Here is a 20,219-nt window from a genome sequence, read left to right as displayed (position 1 = left end):
GGAAGTGCAAGCACAAGGACCATTTGGAAGCTATGCGTGGAGATCCTCGAGGTGAAATGAGGAATGGTGCAGCTCGAACGTCCAGGCCGGGCGCTCGGCGTCACCACGTGCGAACCTCACAAGATCACACTCAATCATTGCCTGAGTCCCCAAACTCTAGTAGAGAGTCGAGACGATCTCAGTGGATCTGCAGATTGCCGTCCCGAGAATTTCGGTCACCATCTTGGGAACCTAAATACACCAATGAATATGTAAGCATGGTGGCTAACCCGGACCAGTTGAAAAAGTACCCCCGACTCGATATCCTCGTAGGAAACCATAGCACTAAGTTTGTGCTAGACAGCGGAGCATCGCTAAATTATCTCCCAGTGACTGAGTATAGAAAGATGAAACCAATGCCCACCTTGAACCCAGCACATGTCTGGGTGTACACATGGATGGCTAAAGAGCCACTGAACTGTCTTGGGCAATTCTCCACGACCCTTAAATATAAGACTAAGTCCATATCAGCTGTCATACATGTTATTGAGTGTCCAGAGGCGGACTGCCTTCTCAGCTTGCCGACCGCTGAACGCCTTCGCCTAGTAGAAATTCTGTATCAAGTCAACAATGATCCTGATATAATTCATAAATTTCCAAAGTTGTTCTCGGCCTAGGGAAGATGAATAAGTGTCAGATTAAACTTCACATAATGAACAAGTCCGTCCTGTTGCTCAACACCCTCACAGGGTGCCATTCCATCTCCAGCAGGCCGTCGAAGATGAACTGCAAGAGTTACTGAAAGCTGACATCATTGAACGTACGCATGGTCCCACGCCCTGGGTGTCACCGGTAGTGATAGTTCCCAAGAAAGGGACGCCCGAGAGAGTGCGCTTGTGCGTGGACATGCGAGTGCCTAACATGGCCATAGAACGGGAGCGCCATCCTGGGCCCCATCTGAGTGACATGATATCTGCCTTAAACGGCGCAAAAGTGTTCTCCAAACTTGATCTAAATAAAGGCTATCATCAGTTAGAATTGCATGACAAGTCGCCATATATCACGACCTTTGTCACACACCTGGGGTTATTTCGCTGCAAGCGATTGAGTTTTGGCATATCCTCAGCAGCGGAAATATTTCAGGAAGCCATTTGTCAAACCATTCACCATATACCCAACACCCTGAACTACAGTGATGATATACTGGTGTATGGGTCTACCACTCAAGAACATGACAAGGCACTAGATCGAGTTTGCCATGCATTGTTGGAAGCCAACCTGACCTTGAATCGAGAGAAATGTGAGTTTCACCGGTCCACACTCAAGTTCTTCGGGCACATTTTTTCAGCAGCCGGGATGAAGCCTGACCCCGACAAAGTAGCTGCCATGAATAACGCCAAGAGTCCACAGGACGTTGGAGACATCAGGTCATTCCTGGGCATGGCCAGTTATTGTGCCCGGTATATCAAAGACTATGCTACCATCAGTCATCCTCTTAAAACCCTCACCAAGCAGTGTCAGCTGTTTGAATGGACCCCCCAATGTGAGCGAGCCTTCTGTGAGATCAAAAAGGCAGTAGAGTCTGCCTCCAACCTAGCATATTTTGAACCCAAGCACAAGACAGAAATCACTGTGGATGCCAGTCCGGTGGGTCTAGGTGCCATACTTGCACAATATAATAACGACACTGATCAAAGACACATTGTGGCTTATGCGAGTCGCAGTTTGACAGACCCAGAAAAAGCATACTCACAACCAGAGAAAGAAAGCCTGTCGGTTGTGTGGGCGTGTGAACATTTTCACGTCTTCATATATGGCAAACATTTCACGATGGTGAATGATCACCAGGCCCTTGTGACGATATTTGGAAACCCTCGAGCAAAGATGCCGCCTCGCTTTGAACGGTGGGGTTTGAGACTACAAGACTTCATCTATACCATTGTGCATAAGCCTGGGAAGTCGGCCAATCCTGCTGACTATATGTCACGCCATCCACAGCAGTCTCAGATCACTGGGCCATCTATGGCTGAGGAGTATCTTTATTTTGTGGTGGATCAGGCCAGGCCACCGGTAGTTCCCCTCGAGGTCATTCAGAAAGCCACTAGAGATGATGCAGCGCTGCAAAAAGTTATGAGCTGTTTGCGAAACAACCGGTGGAGACACATTGATAAGGAAGGGGAGAGTGAGCCACAGCTTCGGCAAGAACTGCAGGCATTTCAGCACATCAAAGAGGAATTGTCATCCACCTCCGAGGGACTCCTGTTAAGGAATCAGAGAATTGTCATTCCCAAGAACCTATGCCAGGGAGTCATCAATCTGGCGCATGAGGGTCAACGTGGCATTGTAGCAACTAAAAGGGCGTTGAGAGAAAGAGTCTGGTTCCCTCTATTAGATCACATGGTCGAACTCACATTAAGAGATTGCCCTCAATGTCAATTGGTCAAGTCTGGAGATCTGCCGCCACCACTGCAAATGACTAAATTGCCTCAAGGAGTGTGGTAGGAATTGGCCATGGACTTTTATGGCCCGCTGCAATCTGGCAAATATGTCCTTGTAGTGATTGACAAATATTCACGATTCCCAATTGCTCAATTTGTATCGTCCACCAGTGCATCCAGCACAATAGTAATGCTAGATGAGGTGTTTGCTGCCTGGGGTGTTCCTTAAGAACTGAAAACAGACAATGGTCCCCCATTCACTAGTCAGGAGTTCGAGGACTTTGCAAAGCATTTATATTTCCACCATCGGAAAGTCACCCTGTTGTGGCCACAGGCTAACGGCACTGTGGAACGATTCATGGCCACTCTCAAGAAGACTATTCAACAAGCAAATTTGATTAAGCCAGATCTCCCAGTGGCTCTCAATGAAGTGCTGAGGGCCTATAGAACCACCCCACATGCCACCACGGGCAAGTGCCCAGCGACATTAATGCTGGGTCGACCTATCCGGATCAGAATTCCCACATGGGAAGGTGCGCTGAGACCCGTGTCCCCTGCCCGCATTGATTCCGAAGTCCGAGCTGCCGATGTTGCGAACAAAGAGATCATGAAATCATATGCTGATCGACGCCGGCGAGCCAGACCCTCCTCCCTGCAGGAAGGAGATACTGTTGTGGTAAAACAAGAGCAACAAAAGAAAACGGACTGTCGATTCCGAGATGATCCTTTGACCATTACGCGCCAGAGGGCACCATGGTGACTGCAGAATCAGACAGCCGGAGAATTACCAGGAATATATCCCATTTCCAAAGATGTACTCCAGCTCTGAGAGATGCTCTCACTAGAACAGTTGAACCAACCAGTGGTGAATGCAGTGAGAGTTGTGACCAAATAAGAGACCCTCCAAATGTGGACGCTCAGCTTGAGAGTGAGACTGCCTATGATGGAGGCTCCCAACGGCCTCGACGAGATGTTCGACGGCCTAAACGACTATTGAGGAACTATGAATTAACTGGTTATTCCATTTTGTTAAGAAAGGGGGAGATGTGGGATTGTGAGCGGTCTAGTAGTTGGGTGGGCGGAGTTAGTGGGCTGGGGAAGAGGAGGATCCAGGGGATGGGCTAGTCAGTTAGAGTAGGGACGGGGACCTGAGAGCACATGTTGAATAAAGCTCTTAGATACATAAAGAAGTAGTCTGTCGTTATTACGAAGAAGACACAACAACGCCCATTAACATTTCGATCTCACAGTGCTCCGACTGGATGAGTTGTATCGTTCGACTACATACATGATGATATTTAGTGTATGTTTCCCTCCTTATAAACTCTCTTTCCATCTCTCGCTCACCCCACCTCCTCACGTTTTCTGTGTTAAAATATTTTTTTTAATGTCACCCAGTTTTTCAATACTGCACACCCCACACTCCATAATGCTATGCGTCTTCAGATAATTTTTGTTTTATTTTGTTATGTTTTTACAACAGCTTTGTGCTTCATGCTCACTTTTGACTTTTTGAATTTAATGTGTCATTCTAACAAGGCCATCTGCCATCTGTGGCACGGTAAATTAAAGATAGCTGCCTACGTCACGACTCATGCACACACACGCATCGCAATTCACACATATACATACATGCGTTGTAACTCATTACTGGGGCATATTATCAACGGACAGCGATAATTATCGCTGGTCGTGCTAATTTTATTATCGCAGGCTATCTCTGGAATTTATCGCCTGGTAGCGCGATATTAACAAGGCGTTACTCCAGGGCGATAAAAAGAGATAGCGAAGTTATCGCCGTTTTGCAGAGAACATCGCTGGTTTTCCAGCGATGTTCCCTGCAAAACGGCAATATCCTTACTGATACGACCCACAGGGTCATATCAGCATAATCCACCCCAATGTTAGGGATAGGTAAGTCTGCATTTTAGCAGACGTTAGGTTTTGGAGAAAACAGCAGTTTTCCCAAAAAACTAACGTGTGCTAAAATGCTGGGGCAGCCTTGTAAATATCGCGATGTGAAAATCAGCGATATTTGCAAGGTCGTCCATCTGGGGAATGCCCAGTGATGCAATGCAAAGAGAGGCGTTGGGAAAAGGGGTGCTATCATGCAATTATGCATGTTAGCACCCTCTTGTAAATAGGGTGTTAGTTTTATCTCTGCTTTTTTGGTTTTTGAAGCCAAAAAAGCAGAGATAAGGTCCTTGTAAATATGCCCTTCCTGTACGTTGGCAGCTATCTTGAAATGTGTTTTCGTTTAATTAAATCCCATTGCAAGTTTTCAGCCATGTATTCACCTGCACACAAAACCAATAGCTTGGTCTCTTGTTTCCGAGGCATGTTGGTTTTGTCAGTGCTTTCTTTTACTTACTTTGTTATTGTAAATTAAAGTTTGCAAGTTTATTTGATTGTTTATTATTTATTTACATACCCATATATAAATTTTTATTTGAGGTTTTGGGACTCCCTCCTGCCAGTTTTATCAAAGCTGCACCAAGAAGAAAAGCATTCTTTGGTACGTATTGCTCAATTAATGTTTGTAATTGACTTTTGTAATAATGTACCTTACTGGTTGCTGCTATTATCATATTAAATTACGTAGTAGCGTTCCTATTGTACTACTTACATTAAGTTTCTCGACCTTGCCGAGATTTGTGGTATCTTTGCCCAGACACTTCCTTCCACCCTTGTTCATTTTTGTATTTCTTTGTATAGCGCACACAGCTGACCTCAGTTGCTTGTTGTTGCTTCCCAAGCGACTAGAGATAGAAACAAGGTAGAGTTTACATGTGCTGGCCTCGGCCCTGATGAAGTGAAAAATAAGCAGCAAGAACAATAATCATTTTTACAAAGAGAATTTGAACAGCATGTTCATGGTTGCAGCAATACAGTAGTCTTAGCTCTTAAGAATTGGTATTTTCAAGCAGGAGTGTGTAACCAATCAGATCCTAGAATAGGAGCACCTGCGATGCCGAGTTCTTGGGAGTAAACGTAAAGCTACAACGTTTACTGAGCAAGGCCCTGATGTACAAAACCATTTTGTGTACGCAGCGCCGACAATTCGCAAAATCAAAAGGCACAATATGAAACCACTTTTTACGAATGTACATTGAGTACATCAGGCCGCAAGTGCTTAACGCTTTCTGGCGTGAATTTTATAGAAAGTGATGTATAGCTTGCCTGTAGAAGCTTGCATCTCTGAGGCTAGTTCACACTACTTAAATTTAATTGACCCAAACTGGATACCTTTTCTGTGTAAGTATAGGGCAATATGAAATGTAGATTACGCACTGATCAATTATTGCCTATCTTATTTTAAAAATAATCACAAATATTGAGGTTTTTGTTTTTTATCATAAATCATAGTAGCAAGTTCACACATCACTACCAATTCATTGCCACTTTACAACATTGGGCACCTAACCAGCAGGACACATGCTCACATTAGCGACATCAGTTTTGATGATGGTCTCTAGCATGAGTTATGGAAACTTGACCTTTCGCCATCTACCTGCCCCCCCCCCCCCCCACACCCCACCCCCCTACATATTCACTTCCCCTTCTAGGAGTGCAGGAGATGTCAGCTAGAATTCCCTCCGCCTCCCTCATGTACCGATCCATGCTACTTTGAAACGCTTGTTTCGTAGGTACATTATGGGAACACAACTTCTTTGCAAGGTCCCTTTTTGCAAAAATCAGTCCTAGGATGCACAACGTAAGTTTGCTTTTTGGAAGTGTCATGTTACTAGGGATCCCCAGATTTACACATCAAGGCAGTGGAGAAGGGGAGCATTCCACTTTCCATAATCAGTCCCAGCAGCTGCGGCTCCTCTTTAATAGCGGAGGAGCATCGCCCCACCGCCAGCAGATGAAAAATAAATTGATAGTAAAACAATGTATTATCATTGTATTTATCGCTGCCTGAGCAGCATGACTGAGCCATGCAGTCTTGGGCGGGGTGGGGCCAGGCCATGGCAGAGAGGAGGAGGAGGGGGCACTTATAAGTGCACATGTCAGCTCGGCCGGCAGTCTTAGGCTGGCCAAACAGACATGCACACTTACATTACTTCAACAAAGCTGTGTTGCACAGTCAGGCTGCAGAAAAGCCACAGGCTCCCTGTGCCTGAGCGATTGTCAGACCAGCCCGCTCAGGTCAATCCAGATGCTTCTCTCATGCGAAGTATAGCATAAGAGCAGTGTCTGGATTGGATGGGGAGCCTGTGCTGGGGCTAATGGACTGCATGGAGGGGAGCTGGAGAGGAGTAGTTAAGCGGCTGGCAGCGCCAGCAGCAGGTATGTCTTTTTATTAAATGTATTATTACTTCCCTACCCCCTGCATCCCCTCCTCCCCTGCCGGCTCTCCACTTTAGATTGTCGGCCACCGCCTCTGAGACCCAGTTCATATAATGTACTCTGACAGCATTGCTTTTAGTTTGTTGCAGCCCATTATTGTGTCCTGAAAGGTGCCCTCTTCAACTTCATTTCAGGCAGTTTAGTGATTAGGCCCATCCCATTTTATAGAGATGCCTTTTATCGTAGTATACCCTGTGAAGAATTTTTTATTTAATCGGGTTCAGTTAGGCCTTTATAATAACTTCCCTTGGGTACATCAATCATCTGCATCCTAAATTGCTCCAAAATTCTCCTCCCAACTGGCTCCCAGTTTCGTCAGCCCATCTGACATATTGTCTAAGATGGTCCTTTCAGGGCTGACATTGGCCCTTTTCCCAATTCTCCTAAAAGCACTCTGTTTTCCAATAGATATTCTGCGATTTCGGGCCAGTCTCATTGCTCGGCCTGTAGACCAGGTCTTAACTGTATATATTTGTAAGCCTTATCCTGCATCGTTTTATTCATTTTGCAGGCTTGAAAAGGGTTTTAAATTGTCCCCTCCATCAACCCCCTAAAATGGATATTCCAATACGGCCCTGCGCTTTGAATGCTTTTAGTTTCTATACTTCTTTTTTCAACCAAGATGTTTTATTACATTTTGAGGTCTGGTTGCACAGCAGCATAATTATTACAAATATGACATGTGCATTAACGCTTCAACATCTCTATAGTTAAAGTTGTGCCTGTTATGATCTCTCAAACCCCTACCCCTCCCTCATTGTCGAGATGCGCCTTAAAGCCAGGTCTAGCCAAAGAAGTTTGTAATTGAATATTTAACTAACACAATTATCCTAACCCCATTAGACCCTGCTCCTTGGTAAACTTAATCAGGAACTGTCCTCCAGGCTGTCCAGGTATGGAGCCAGTTAACACTTCACTGCTTAAAACTGTTTGAGGGATGTCAACCTTGGAGGGTATGATATCAAATGCGCCCCCTCCATCAAGTATTACAAAAGCGGGTCCCATGTTCAAAATCTTTGCTCGTTTCCGACGTGTTGCAGGTTTTTTCCATGTACATGATATTCCAAGTTCTCGTGCATGAGTGGGCAATATTTGGAAGTTCCTTTGACCACCTGAATGGTGCCACCATTGTTTTTGCGCATTCCAATAATTCCATATGGGAATTCTCCCCCCCAGGGGGTTGAAGCAAATGTCATTCGGATGAGCTCCAGTGCCTAATAACACAAAATTCAATAGTAGATGGAATCCCAATATTTTTCTCATACTCATTAAAACCTCTCCTCAAAAGGGTTGATTCTTGGGAGATTCCCCCCATATGTGAGCTAGCTCTACCAGTAGGCCACAGTCTCTATTCCAAAGTGGGCTAGCACCAAGGTAACATTTGTGTAATTTGGTGGGTTCCAGTTATAGAGACGTTTAGACTGGGCTTCCCTTTCCGGAATGGTTTGGGTAGCCTTATTTAGGTTCCTCCAAATCTGTGCCCACTGATTATCTTTAAGTTTCCAGCGAATCAGTATGGCCTACTTATCTATTTAGAAGTGATTTGGAGAAGTGTGGCTCAATGGTTAGAGCGGCAGACCCTGATGCAGAGGTCTGGCCGGGACCAGGGTTCAATTCCCGATGCAGCAAGGTCTTGGGCTCAATGTCCACGTACTCAATAATTCTCGCCTTGGTGCCTACTCTAATCATGGGTCCCCACTCTGCAACTCTGGGCAATAGCTTGCGTAATCTCCACAACGGCCCTAAAGCGCTTGGATGCCTGGTTTCACCTTGGGGGTGCCCAGCAGGGAGCATCTCACAGGGAAATCCAGGATGGGTTCCACAGCGGTATACAGCGCCAAGATGCCTGTCAGGTGATAGTGCGCTTTACAAGTATACATACATTTACATTTACATTTGTAGCATTTAATAGCAATTGATAAAATAATGAGACATTTCACTTGACACCTGGAGCATTACACAATTTTTCCTAGGGGACTGATCCCTGGTGTTCACTCCATTGTTATGGGGTGGTAAGATTTAGTGCTGGATCTTTGTGAGCTGAATACTCTCCCTTAAATCTAGTCTTGTTTATAGTAATTAAAGGACTTGATGTTACTCCCCCCAGAACATATTGTTCAACATGCAACGCGTAATGTCCTGCCAAGTAACGAATGGATCCGGTCGGGCTCTGCTCTTAATTCAGGATTGTAATGTATAGGAGTTGTAGGACCTGACCCTTCCTGTTTTCTGAACCCTTTTTGTTGGCTTTTAGGACTCTGTGCACTTTACCACTGCTAACAGGTGTTAAAGTGCTTGTGCAGTGTCCTTTAGTCAAGGATCAAGACTAATATGCATATGGCTGGGTCTGAACTGGGTTAGCGAAGTGAGCTAAATAAAAATAATGGATTCAACCCAGATCTGTGACTGGGGGTGAGTGTCTGAAAAATGTCAGTGCTCTGTCCATCATCTCTTTGTGTTTTCCGTGCCCTCTCCTTTAAGCATGGTAAAATTGTTCTAAACCCACTTGGCACATTTAATTTATTTGGAAGTCCCTAGTAAAGTGGTACTACATGTACCCTGTGCATGTAAATAAAATGCTACTAGTGGACCTGAGGCACGTGTTGTGTCGGCCACTCAAATAGCCCTTTAAAAACATGCCTCTGGCCTGCTATTGCAGCCTGTGTGTGCAGTTTCAAACTGCCGTTTCGACCTGGCGAAAGAAACCTTTTGCAAGGCTCAAGCCTTCCTTTTTACTACATATAAGCCACCCCTAGCGTAGGGCTAAACAGCCCATAGTGCATGGTGTGCTGTATTTAAAAAGTTGGACTTGTACTTTTAAGTTTCACAGGTCCTGGTAGTAAAAAACTCTCAAATTTGTTTTTCGCTATTGCAAGTCCTACCCCCCCCATAGAAAAACATTGGGTTATAATTATTAAATGATAACGTGCGTGTGGAAGCAGGTAGGAATGTCATGTATGGTAGCTGAGGAATTGGAATTTAAGATCCTCTTTAAATAGAAGAGCCAGCTATTAAGTCAACATTCTGAAAATGACACTTTAAGAAAGTTGGCATTTACTTGTCCTAACATTCTGGTGCCTGCATCCTGTTTCCTGGGTTACATGACTAGGTGTAGTTGCCAGCTGGCCTTTGTGCCGTCTTCGTAGATAGTATCACAATGGAGGGCCTGGGTGTTGGCAAGATGGACCATCCTGATTTGATGAGGGAAGCGGGGCTACCACCTGTGACACATGCACTTCAAAGATGCCATCTCATCTCACGCGCAAAGAGCTTTACTCTAGCCTTTGGAGAATGCAGACAGATTGGGACCAGAGCAGGAAGGCAGGAAATCCGAAACACCTCTGTGTGGAGATATCTTCAGAAGCTCTCCCATTTGAAAGCTATCCCCAGGTATAAAAGTAGGACCTTCAGACCCACTCTTCAGATCTCTTCTGGACCTGTGGAAGACTCAGGCAAAGGACTGTTAAGTCCATGCTGTACAGGAATTGGGTGTGCATTCTGGCATGGGGTCACACCATGTGCCCCTTGAATGCATTAGCATGGCCCTGAGACACCAGGTGGCCCTGTAGGGCCCCCTTAGTTTCCTCACTGCCACACTTTTCATGGCTGCCTCACCGCCATCAAAACTGTGGTGGTGAGGAAACTCATAATATGCATGTGGCACCACCAACATATTGCAGCCCGCAGACCACTGTGCCACAGCCAAGGTATCACAGATCTCCGGCAGTACTCATAATCAGTCGGTCAGACCGCTGATGCAACAGTTGCCACACCGCTACCGTGGATTTGGCGGGCTGCATAATCTTTCTGCTATAGTAGTTAACAAATTTTGTTGCGCGCACTGCATAGCATTTGGTGATGCAGTGCGTGCAACGAAATTCGTTTTATTTATTTTTATGTTTACTTACCTGTTAAAGTCCGTAATCCATACATTACTACCCCCCACCCTGCCCCTCTCCCTCTCCACGTCACCGCCTGGCCGGTTCTCCCACTACCGGCCGCGGCTGGTGGGGGGCCTTTGTTTGTCAGTGTTGTTCCCCCTCTAGGCCCTTGGTGGAAGCCATATGGAACCCTTTCCAGGATTTTGCACTTAGCCCTCATCAGATGAGTTTTCTAGAGTAACGCAATGTCTCGGGATTATCAACGTATGTACTGGGCCATTATTCCTCTCTTAATTTGGTTTGTATACTATTTACGGACCAGGAGAGGATTTTTTATGTCACAATATGTTCTAAGGGTGTTATCTCTTCTATGTTTTCTTCTGTATCCTATGCTGTGTAGCTATCTGCCCCTTGGTCCTGGTCTGAAGTACTGGTTGATCAGTGAACTTATATTCTGAACTGTAATTGGAACATTCCCAAATTTGACTTCCTTCCCCTCTCCACTGTTGCTTTTTTCCCCCGAGCTTGAAAACTGCTCATGCCTCAACATTGGAAAGGTCTGTCGCCCTCCCTCCCACAATAATTCCTCTTTCTCAGATCAAACTTATATCCATAGTTTTGCCACATCTTTGCGGTTTTCTGTATAGAGTGCAGTGTCAACCGCTAAAGCCAGGGGTCGCAGATTCAATTAGGGCATATTGTCATGAAAACTCTATTATGTCTTGGATAGTTTGATGTGGAGGGGACCTATCTACCCCGCTTTCTAGTCTGCACCATTCATCTAGCGGAATCTTTCAGCCATTTATTCTTGATTCTTAATTCATGGTTTGTAAGATGTTAACCTGTCATGTTCGACCATCTGCTGTTCTGCCTTGTCTTTCTTGTTGTTGTGTCTCATCTCTTCACTGGCAGCCTTCATCCCTGTCTGTTAAAACCGCTACTGAAGGTGTGCACGTGGCTTTCTGTTTGGCAGTGTCGTCTTAAGGATTTTTGTGGCCCCGGGCCATAAATATTTTCAAGGCCCTGTTTGTTACGACGTTGAATTAGCATGTATAATGGCAAAAAAACTTTTTCAAACAGGTTTCACACAAAAACTGTTGAAATATGTATTTCTGAGGACCCCAAAAATCCTTAAGATGACACTGGGCGGAGAGAGAGGCAGTGGTAGATGTAGGAAGAAAGAAGAGGAGAGGTTCAGATATAGAAACAGACAGGGGTGTGCTAGAGGGAGGGAGATTACATTTCCCTTCCCTGGGAGCCCCATGGAAGGTGGGGGCCCTGAGCAATTACCTACTTTGCCCATGCTTTAAACCATCTCTGTTCTTGGGTGGGTTTTGATCTTCTTTGTCGGCCCTTTGAGTGCATCCAGCAGTTCCTTAGGCCTTGCAAAGGACATTGATGGCGACATTATACACCGCCTCCTCGTCTTGCACCAACTGTGCCTGTGAGGCCAGAGGCCCAGGGAAGGCTAGATGTAAAGATGGGAGGGCTAGTACACTTCTCTAGCTGCCAGGTCCCATACCACCTTTCCAGCAGGCAAGCGACGACTGAGGAGCGCAGTCACGAGCCGTGCTGCTCTATACGTGCTGCTCCAGCCGTCTCCTCCTACCAGACTGCGGCAGCAGTCTTCTCATCAGTCACACCCACATGGTCGCAGGGCCTGCACCAAAAGTTGGAATTGTCCGAGGAGTGGCGCTGGACAGATGTCTTCCTCACTGCCCTGGAGCCCTTGTGGTATCTGCCACCTTAGGGGCAGGGCCAGATGGGTCTCGGTTAGCCTGCTCCACTTCCTTCAGCCTGTTGCCATTAACCCCTCACCTCACTCCCCAGCCCTGGCCGCAATGGTCACCCAGAGCTCAATATCCACCAAATGTTTAGATGTGCAATCTCCACTGCCTCGCTGATACCATCATATTAGAGGTAAGTCTAGGAAGGCCTCTACCAATCCATTTCTGCCTGGCCAGCCACTCTGATTTTGTCTCATGGCCTTCCTACTCATCACTCATTCCCATTCGATCTAGGGTATTTAGGGTGATGGATGCTCATACAAGTACAGGATATATGTAGGATTTTGGTGCAGGCATAACTGATCGGCCATCTTGTCTCCTATTCCCCAGTGCATATCATGCTGCAGCACACATAGATAGAGGAATATGCCTCTGACGATTGTTTTTGTTCAGGACGGAGCCCTTTACTGCACAAAAACAATCCTGCATGCGGCACCCTTGAGCCATGGTGCTAGGGTGCCTGCGTTGGCTCTCGGCAGTCCAAAGCGTGCCACCACTGGGGAAAGAACAGGAATGCGCTATATTGTGTTAAATACAGGGCATTCTGCCCTTTCACACAGTGCTCGAAGTTGGCTTGGGGTGTTGCGTGAATCCCTGATAAATGAGGCCCGCAGGGTCTTTATAACAGTTGTGCAATTGTCCATTGAGAGCAGGGCACTGAGTATATCTATATCACTTTTGTACGTTGCATTTGTAAACTGTAAACAGAGTTGGTTTTAGATTTTTTGAGGATGTGTAATAACTAGTCTTTTATTTTCTATCTCTGTTCCGCACCATTTTTGCATAGTAATCTTATAGACTGCACTCTGCGAGTAATCACTATGACAATACCAATACTTCCGCTACACAACAATAAATCTATTCAGGTTTGGCAGAAAAGAGCCAATGAAATGTACAGAGATAAAGCCCAGCTTTCCTGCAGCCCCTACATGTTGTGTCATTCACAATTCAAGCATTGGTTAATTCCTGCTAATGTTCATGGCATTTGGAGTATTACACTGCAAAATTAGAATATGGGGATGGCCACTTCTCCATTTCATTGGTGCAGCAGTGATATCAGTGCATGTGTGGAAGGGCACTCTCTTTGTATTAACGTCTGTCTTCTGCACCTGTTTTATGTGTTTAGAAAACATGGGATGATATTCCTTCAGGATTTCCCTCTACTGTGAGGTTTTTGTGAGACAAGATAGATACATAATTTTTTCCAATCAGATTTTCTAAAATCAAATCCTACTTTGGAGCACAACCGATCAAGTATGAGGAATCTATACTATATTAGTGGAAGAAAAACTTGATGACTTGTAATGGTTGGGGGAGATAGGTCAGGAGCCCGGCTAAGGAAGTTCATTGGCTGTTGGATATCAGAGTCGGTACTGTGGCATTGAATGTGGAAACAATTGCCACTTGATCATTGTGAGTTTTTTTGTCACCGTAGGGAAGACTGCCCGAAACAGCTTTAAAGTCTCGGATGTTACCCCTTTGAGTGGGATTAGTACTGAAGATTAGACGGTTTTCCTAGCCGGCCAAAGTCTGACTAACTTCCAACTCGGCCTAAATTAGCTTCTGTCACTGAGAGACACCTGGCCTATACCAACTATTCAAGTGAGTTACTTTCTGCTGCTACTTTGATCTTGCCTTCTCATACAGCAACTTTTAAGGAACAGGGTCACAGGTTTGCTTGAAGTAAATAGTTTTATTGATGCCAACAGGAGCAACCCCCAACAGCTGGCTCTAAAAGCAACTGCCCACTACTGGACTCCACAGCCGGATTCCCGGAGTGGAAGCCTCCATTGCCAGGCAGCAGCTGCCAAGGTAATGAACATCATAAGAATACAACATATCCTTTTCCTTTAAAACAAAAAAAAAAAATAAAAAAAATTCAATTATAGATAACATAGTCTTGAAATTTCTTAGGCAAATACTTAGCACGCGAACTTGGTTGTTTGACAATAGGTTTGATATATGAAGAATTTTTTGTACACAAAGAAGTTTTGGTGTCATGAATGGGAGCATCATTAGCTTCGTTAGTCACAGCAGAACTGTGATCATCTTTTGGTAACCATTCACGCACTTCTGTTTCATTGCATTTCGATAAACGATTGGCATTCCACAACTTACCACCCGAAAGTTTCTAAAAATATCCTTTGATGGGAACAATTTTTTGGGGATCAGATAATTTTGAATCACCATTATGTTGTAACGTTCCCAACTTTACTCTCACAAAACTTCCCACACTAAACTGTTGGGGATCTTTGATTATTCTGTCATTATGTCTGCGTTCATACGACTTCTGATAATCTTCTACTTAGAATCTTATTTCCTTATCATCAATGGTTTTCCTACCACACCTTCACATCCATGCGGGAACAACAATCGAGCAAGGAACCCTGCCCTTGAGCAAACAAAAGGGCGTTTCGCCTGTAACTGAGTGTGGTGTCGGTCTATAATTCCATAACATCTTCTTTACCAAACATTTCCAATCCACTTGATTGTAAACCGCCATCTGGATACACTCACCCAAGACACGGTTAAACCGTTCAATAAGACCATTCCCACAAGGATGATAGACTGGAGTGTCTGCTTCAACCTAACGCACAAATGTCACTTCAGGCCATTAAAAAAACATAATCCATTATGACAATGGCAAATCTGCTTCCTAAACCCAAAATATCATAGGGACCGCAAATATCAATTCCCAATCTTTCCCAAGCATGCTTGGGCCAATTCACATGATGAATGGCAGTTTCTTGAACTACATGAGTCTTGTCACCACGTGAACATTGAACGCAATCCCTCACATACCTTTCAATCTGTCTGTCCATTCCAGACCACCAAAGATCATCCCTGGCTTTCCTTTTCATGGCTGACATGCCTCCATGGCCTTCATGTAACAATTGTAACAACTTAGATCTCATAGAAAAAGGTACAATCAATGTATCATTCTTTCTCAAAATACCATCCACAAAAGATAACTCACTCCATAACTCTTTGTAAATAATTATGTCTTCATGCGACTTCCAACCTTTCTTTAACGGAAGACACCCTACAAATCTTTTGATTATCTCATCATCTAATATTGCCTTCTTCCATTCTGCTTCTTCTATGGCCTGACAAACTTCACTTACTTTGGGCGCAACCCATTCTTCCTCATCATAATCAAAATAAACATCATCTACTTTGTCAATAGGAAGACGTGATAAGCAGTCAGCGTTCACATTTCTAATCCCTGGTACATACTTAATGATAAAATTATATCCTTGTAAATCATATATCCATTTGGCTATTCGTGGAGTAGCCTTTGCAGCACCAGAAGTAGAAAAAATATCAATTAATGGTTTGTGGTCAGTGTGTAATTCGAACACTACACCCCAAATAAAGTTACGAAAATGTTGCACACCCCACCAACACGCTAAAGCCTCTTTTTCGATGGTGGAATACGTACTTTCTGCTCCCTTGAGTGTTCTGGAGGCGAATTCAATTACCCTTTCATTACCATCGTGGATTTGCATTAGTACTGCGCCTAATCCATAACCACTGGCATCTGTCACAATTATGCTTTTATTATTGATATTGAATGGTTTTAAAGCTGTAGCATTTGCCACAGCATTCTTTACCTCATCAAAAGCATGTTGGCACTTGTCAGACCATAAAAATGTGACATTATTTTTCATCAATTGTCGTAATGGAAATACACAGTTCGAAAAATTACAAATGAATCTTGAATAGTATTCTGCCAAACCCAAGAATGACCTTAATTGGTCCTTATTTTGTGGAACAGGGGCTTTTTCTAGATCTTCTACAAGTTTAAATTTTGGTTTAATTCCTTCATAACTTAAAGTATGGCCAAGATACTCTACTTCGGTTTGGCAACATTTGCATTGTTTTAGACTAATAGTCAAACCAGCTAATTCTAGTTTGCTTAACACTTCAGTTAAAATATTATTGTGCTCTTCTTTGTCCTTTCCCCATACTAAAATATCATCTTGGAATACTAACGTGTTAAAACTGTCTTTCAGTGTTCCCTGCATGATGGGTTGAAAAACCGCTGAAGCGGATGCCAACCCAAATGGCATACGGACAAATTGAAATGCCCCTTCTGGAGTAATGAACGATGTTAAATGCTTGGATTCTGGTTGTAATAACACCTGATGAGAAGCACTTGATAAGTCTAACGTGGAGAAATACTTAGCATTGTCTACGGTGGCCAGCATATCATTTATATGGGGAAGAGGATGGTGATCAACCCAAATACTATCATTGAGATCTCTTAAATCCACACACATGCAAATATTTCCGTTCGGTTTGTGTGCAATAACAATCGGACTGAGCCATTCAGAAGCTTCTATTGGTTCTATTATACCCTCACTACACAACCTGCCCAATTCCTTTTTCAAAGCCTCCCTCAATGACAATGGTAAATTCCGTACTTTATGTACTTTGGTGAAACATCTGCTTTTTTAATATAATGCAGTGTCTACATTTCCTTAAACACCCCAACTCTTCTTTAAAAAGAATAGGAAATTTTGGCACCCAACCGTCAATATCATTATTTTCTGTCAAAAGTACCTGCATTGGGTGATTAGGATTTAGGATTATGTTTAAAGCTCTTTGTTCTCTCCATCCTAAAAGGGATTTGCCTTTTTTCCACTAGATATAATTTGGCCTCGGTTTCTCTCTCCAAAAATTTGATCATGGACACAAAATAACCATTCACTGGTAACTTTTGACTACAATATCCAACAGGATTGACGTCAGAAATCTGAAGAGATTTAGAACCTAATTCATTCCAAACTTGTTTGTTTATAATGGTGAAAGGAAAACACGAACCTTCAATGTAAATATCACATTTAGGGGGATTATAATCCACACTGTTAGAAATGTCATCAATTTCATCAATCATGTATACCTCGAAATCACTGTCCCCTTGATCATCACAAACATCTCCATTGATTACATTGATAACTGGTTTCGATTGAAAGGTACCTCTAGAATAATGTCCTATTCTTTTACATTTGTAACACCTGCTTTTGGCAGCAGGACAATGTGTAGCATCTGTAGAATGTCTATTACTACCAGGTCTGTAGCATATCTTATTAAACCCTGATGTAAAAATAATTCCCTTTGCTTCCCCTTTGACTTCATCAGTGACAACACTCTTCTTGTTTCTGACACTTATTTTGCATACTTTTGTTGTGGCGTTGTCATTTTTGGATTCAGAAGAGATAATTCCTTTATGTAAAATGAAGTGTTCTCAGTACGCTTTGCTATGCTAATAGCTTTTTCGAACGTGGGGTCCCCTAAGTCTAGTAGCTTTTCTTGAATCTTTTTATTATTTGTGGTGTTTATTATTTGATCCCTTATAATTTCATCTCTGAGATCTTGGAACCTGCAAGTGATTGCTAGTCTTCTCAAAGCTGTTACATATTGTTCGATTCTTTCACCCTGAATCTGTTTGCGTGAAAAAAATGTGTGTCTTTCAACTACTATACTTAATTTTTTACCATAGTTTTCTTCTAGCACAGACAAAGCGATTTCATAAGAATCCTCCTCCACATCACCAGAATCTTCACTGTCGCTTCTAGAAATAGAAAGTGGTTTAGGTAGAGTTTTTAATAAGTTTCTTCCTTCTACACCTAAATGATGCTTTAAAATACCTAATTTCCTGTTGGGAACATAATCCTCACCACCAATTGCTTCCAGATAAATTACAAAAGCTTCTTTCCAGTCTTCCCAGGTCATAGGAGGAGTACCAGGATCTTGGAGAAAAGTAGGAGGTGGTGCAATGACTTGTAAAGCCATACTAAATAAAATTCCCAAACAAACAAAATGGAAATAAGCGTTTTAAATCCTTGGTAAATGTTTAAGAAAGAAAAAAAAATTAGAAGTAAATTCAACTGGACTGTCTGTAGCTTCAGTTATTCAAACTGGTAGAATTGAATAAAGTTATACTGCTTCAAAAAAAAAACCAAGGTAAATAATACTGTGCCTCGAAAAATGAACCAAAATGGTGGCACGCAGCGTGACCTTGAGTTCAGGAACCTAATCAACGTGAAACGTGTACAGGCGGGTCTAAAGAATGCTTCCTCAGAGCCGTGCCAATACGTATGACGCGTTGAGAAATGGCTGAACTCTCACACAGCAGCACGCGAAGCGTTCAAAAGATGTAAAGATCCCAAAATGAAGCTCGCCCGCCTCCGCTGTGATGCAATCCAGCCTCCCAAACTTCAATCCACTCCGAACAAACCCCACTGGATCGCACCTCCAAACTCTAGCAAAACGACACACGCCAATGCACTTTGCCGTCTCTCCAATCCAGCGTCTAAGGCGAAGACACAGATCACTCCAGCATCATGCGCACAGCACAGTGGAAATGGCCAGCGCCAGCCTTCATGTAAGTAAATATAATTTTTACTTACAATTGTCCCGTGCCTAAATTGTGTTGGTGACACAATTTCTTCCGTTGGGGGTCTTCGAGATACGGTGAAGTTCTGCTGTGATTTCCCGAAACAAAGCTCTGTGTAAAAATCTGAATTTTGCTCCAACATTCAGCTTGCATCAAAAAATCTTCATATGCACTTCATCTCATCCTCGTCGCCATTTTTGAGGAACAGGGACACAGGTTTGCTTGAAGTAAATAGGTTTATTGATGGCAACAGGAGCAACCCCCAACAGCTGGCTCTAACAACAACAACAACTGCCCACTACTGGACTCCACAGTCGGATTCCAGGAGTGGAAGCCTCCTTTGCCAGGCCGCAGCTGCCAAGGTAATGAACATCATAAGAATACAACAGTAACTGCACCCAAGCCCCATCCTGTGTCATGTGTGTGTTCATGCCTTGGGCCGGCAGGTCTTTCCTGGTAACAACTGCTTTTCTCCGCTTCATCAGGGTCAACCATTTTGCCAACTGTGGTGATAAGAAAATATGCAGACAGACTAACTCCCGTGAGGTCTGGTCTCTTGCATTGGTAGATTGGGGCTTACTTGTGAAAGAGACTTGATTAGATGTTGGACACCTCACGTCCTCTGATCAGTAAAGAACTGGGGGAATGGTTGGGTTAGTGTCATGAGATATGTCATTCAATATGCCGTGGTGTGCAGAGCATTAGGGTCCAGTATTGTTTGGGGGGCATCTATTAGAAGCCCAAATTTGTACATCTTAGTGTCAGGGAGCATATAAGCTTCTAATTATTAGACTGGGAGTGGGGGGGTCGTGAGCAGCCATGATAGGGCAACTGCATATGTAAGGTTAGTGTTAGTCTGTCAACCTCTCATCATCATTACAAAGATAAACTACACAGAAGAAGCCTACAATAGCCAATGAACTGCAAAGAGCTGGTATTGACCAAAGCATCTGTAGAGCATGTAATGTTTGATTCACAATAGGGGGTCACTGTGGCTGATTCTGACGGGATGAGAGTTTACACTGTGATAGTATGAGGTCAATGTCTGCTTTCATTCATTGGGCACAATGAGAGCTTCTAACACAGCCCGCAGCGTTGCTGTGCTCATTGTACACACATAAAAGGGCCAGTCGAGTACAGGTGGGGGCTGGTATGAGGGTGTGGGGGCTGGTTTGAGGGTGCTCACGGCGGAGGCCTAATTCACACCGAGGGGTGAAAAACATCAAAGCCTCATTAACAAGCAAAAGGTCTTTTAAAGACCTGTGAAGTACTCAGGTGTGGCTTGGTGTGTGTCCATGAAGCTGTTTCAGCCGGGCTCACATACACGAGGGAGTGGGTGGAGGGGGGGGGGGTTGGCTGGGGGAGGAGGCTGTAGCCC

General features: G+C 44.0%; 1 protein-coding gene across 1 annotated transcript in view; it reads left to right on the top strand.

Annotated features, from left to right (window-relative positions):
• Window positions 1-20,219, top strand: part of DYRK4 (dual specificity tyrosine phosphorylation regulated kinase 4) — a 798,647-nt gene that overhangs the window by 621,311 nt on the left and 157,117 nt on the right. The window contains exon 10 of the mRNA XM_086939068.1: window positions 4,872-4,932. Coding sequence (XP_086795194.1) covers window positions 4,872-4,932 — 61 coding nt within the window. The remainder of the gene's footprint in view (window positions 1-4,871; window positions 4,933-20,219) is intronic.

This window comes from Lissotriton vulgaris, chromosome 1_1 (genome assembly GCF_964263255.1).
Source record: "Lissotriton vulgaris chromosome 1_1, aLisVul1.2, whole genome shotgun sequence".
NCBI classification, from domain to species: domain Eukaryota; kingdom Metazoa; phylum Chordata; class Amphibia; order Caudata; family Salamandridae; genus Lissotriton; species Lissotriton vulgaris.
This window is presented reverse-complemented; position numbering and strand designations above follow the sequence as displayed.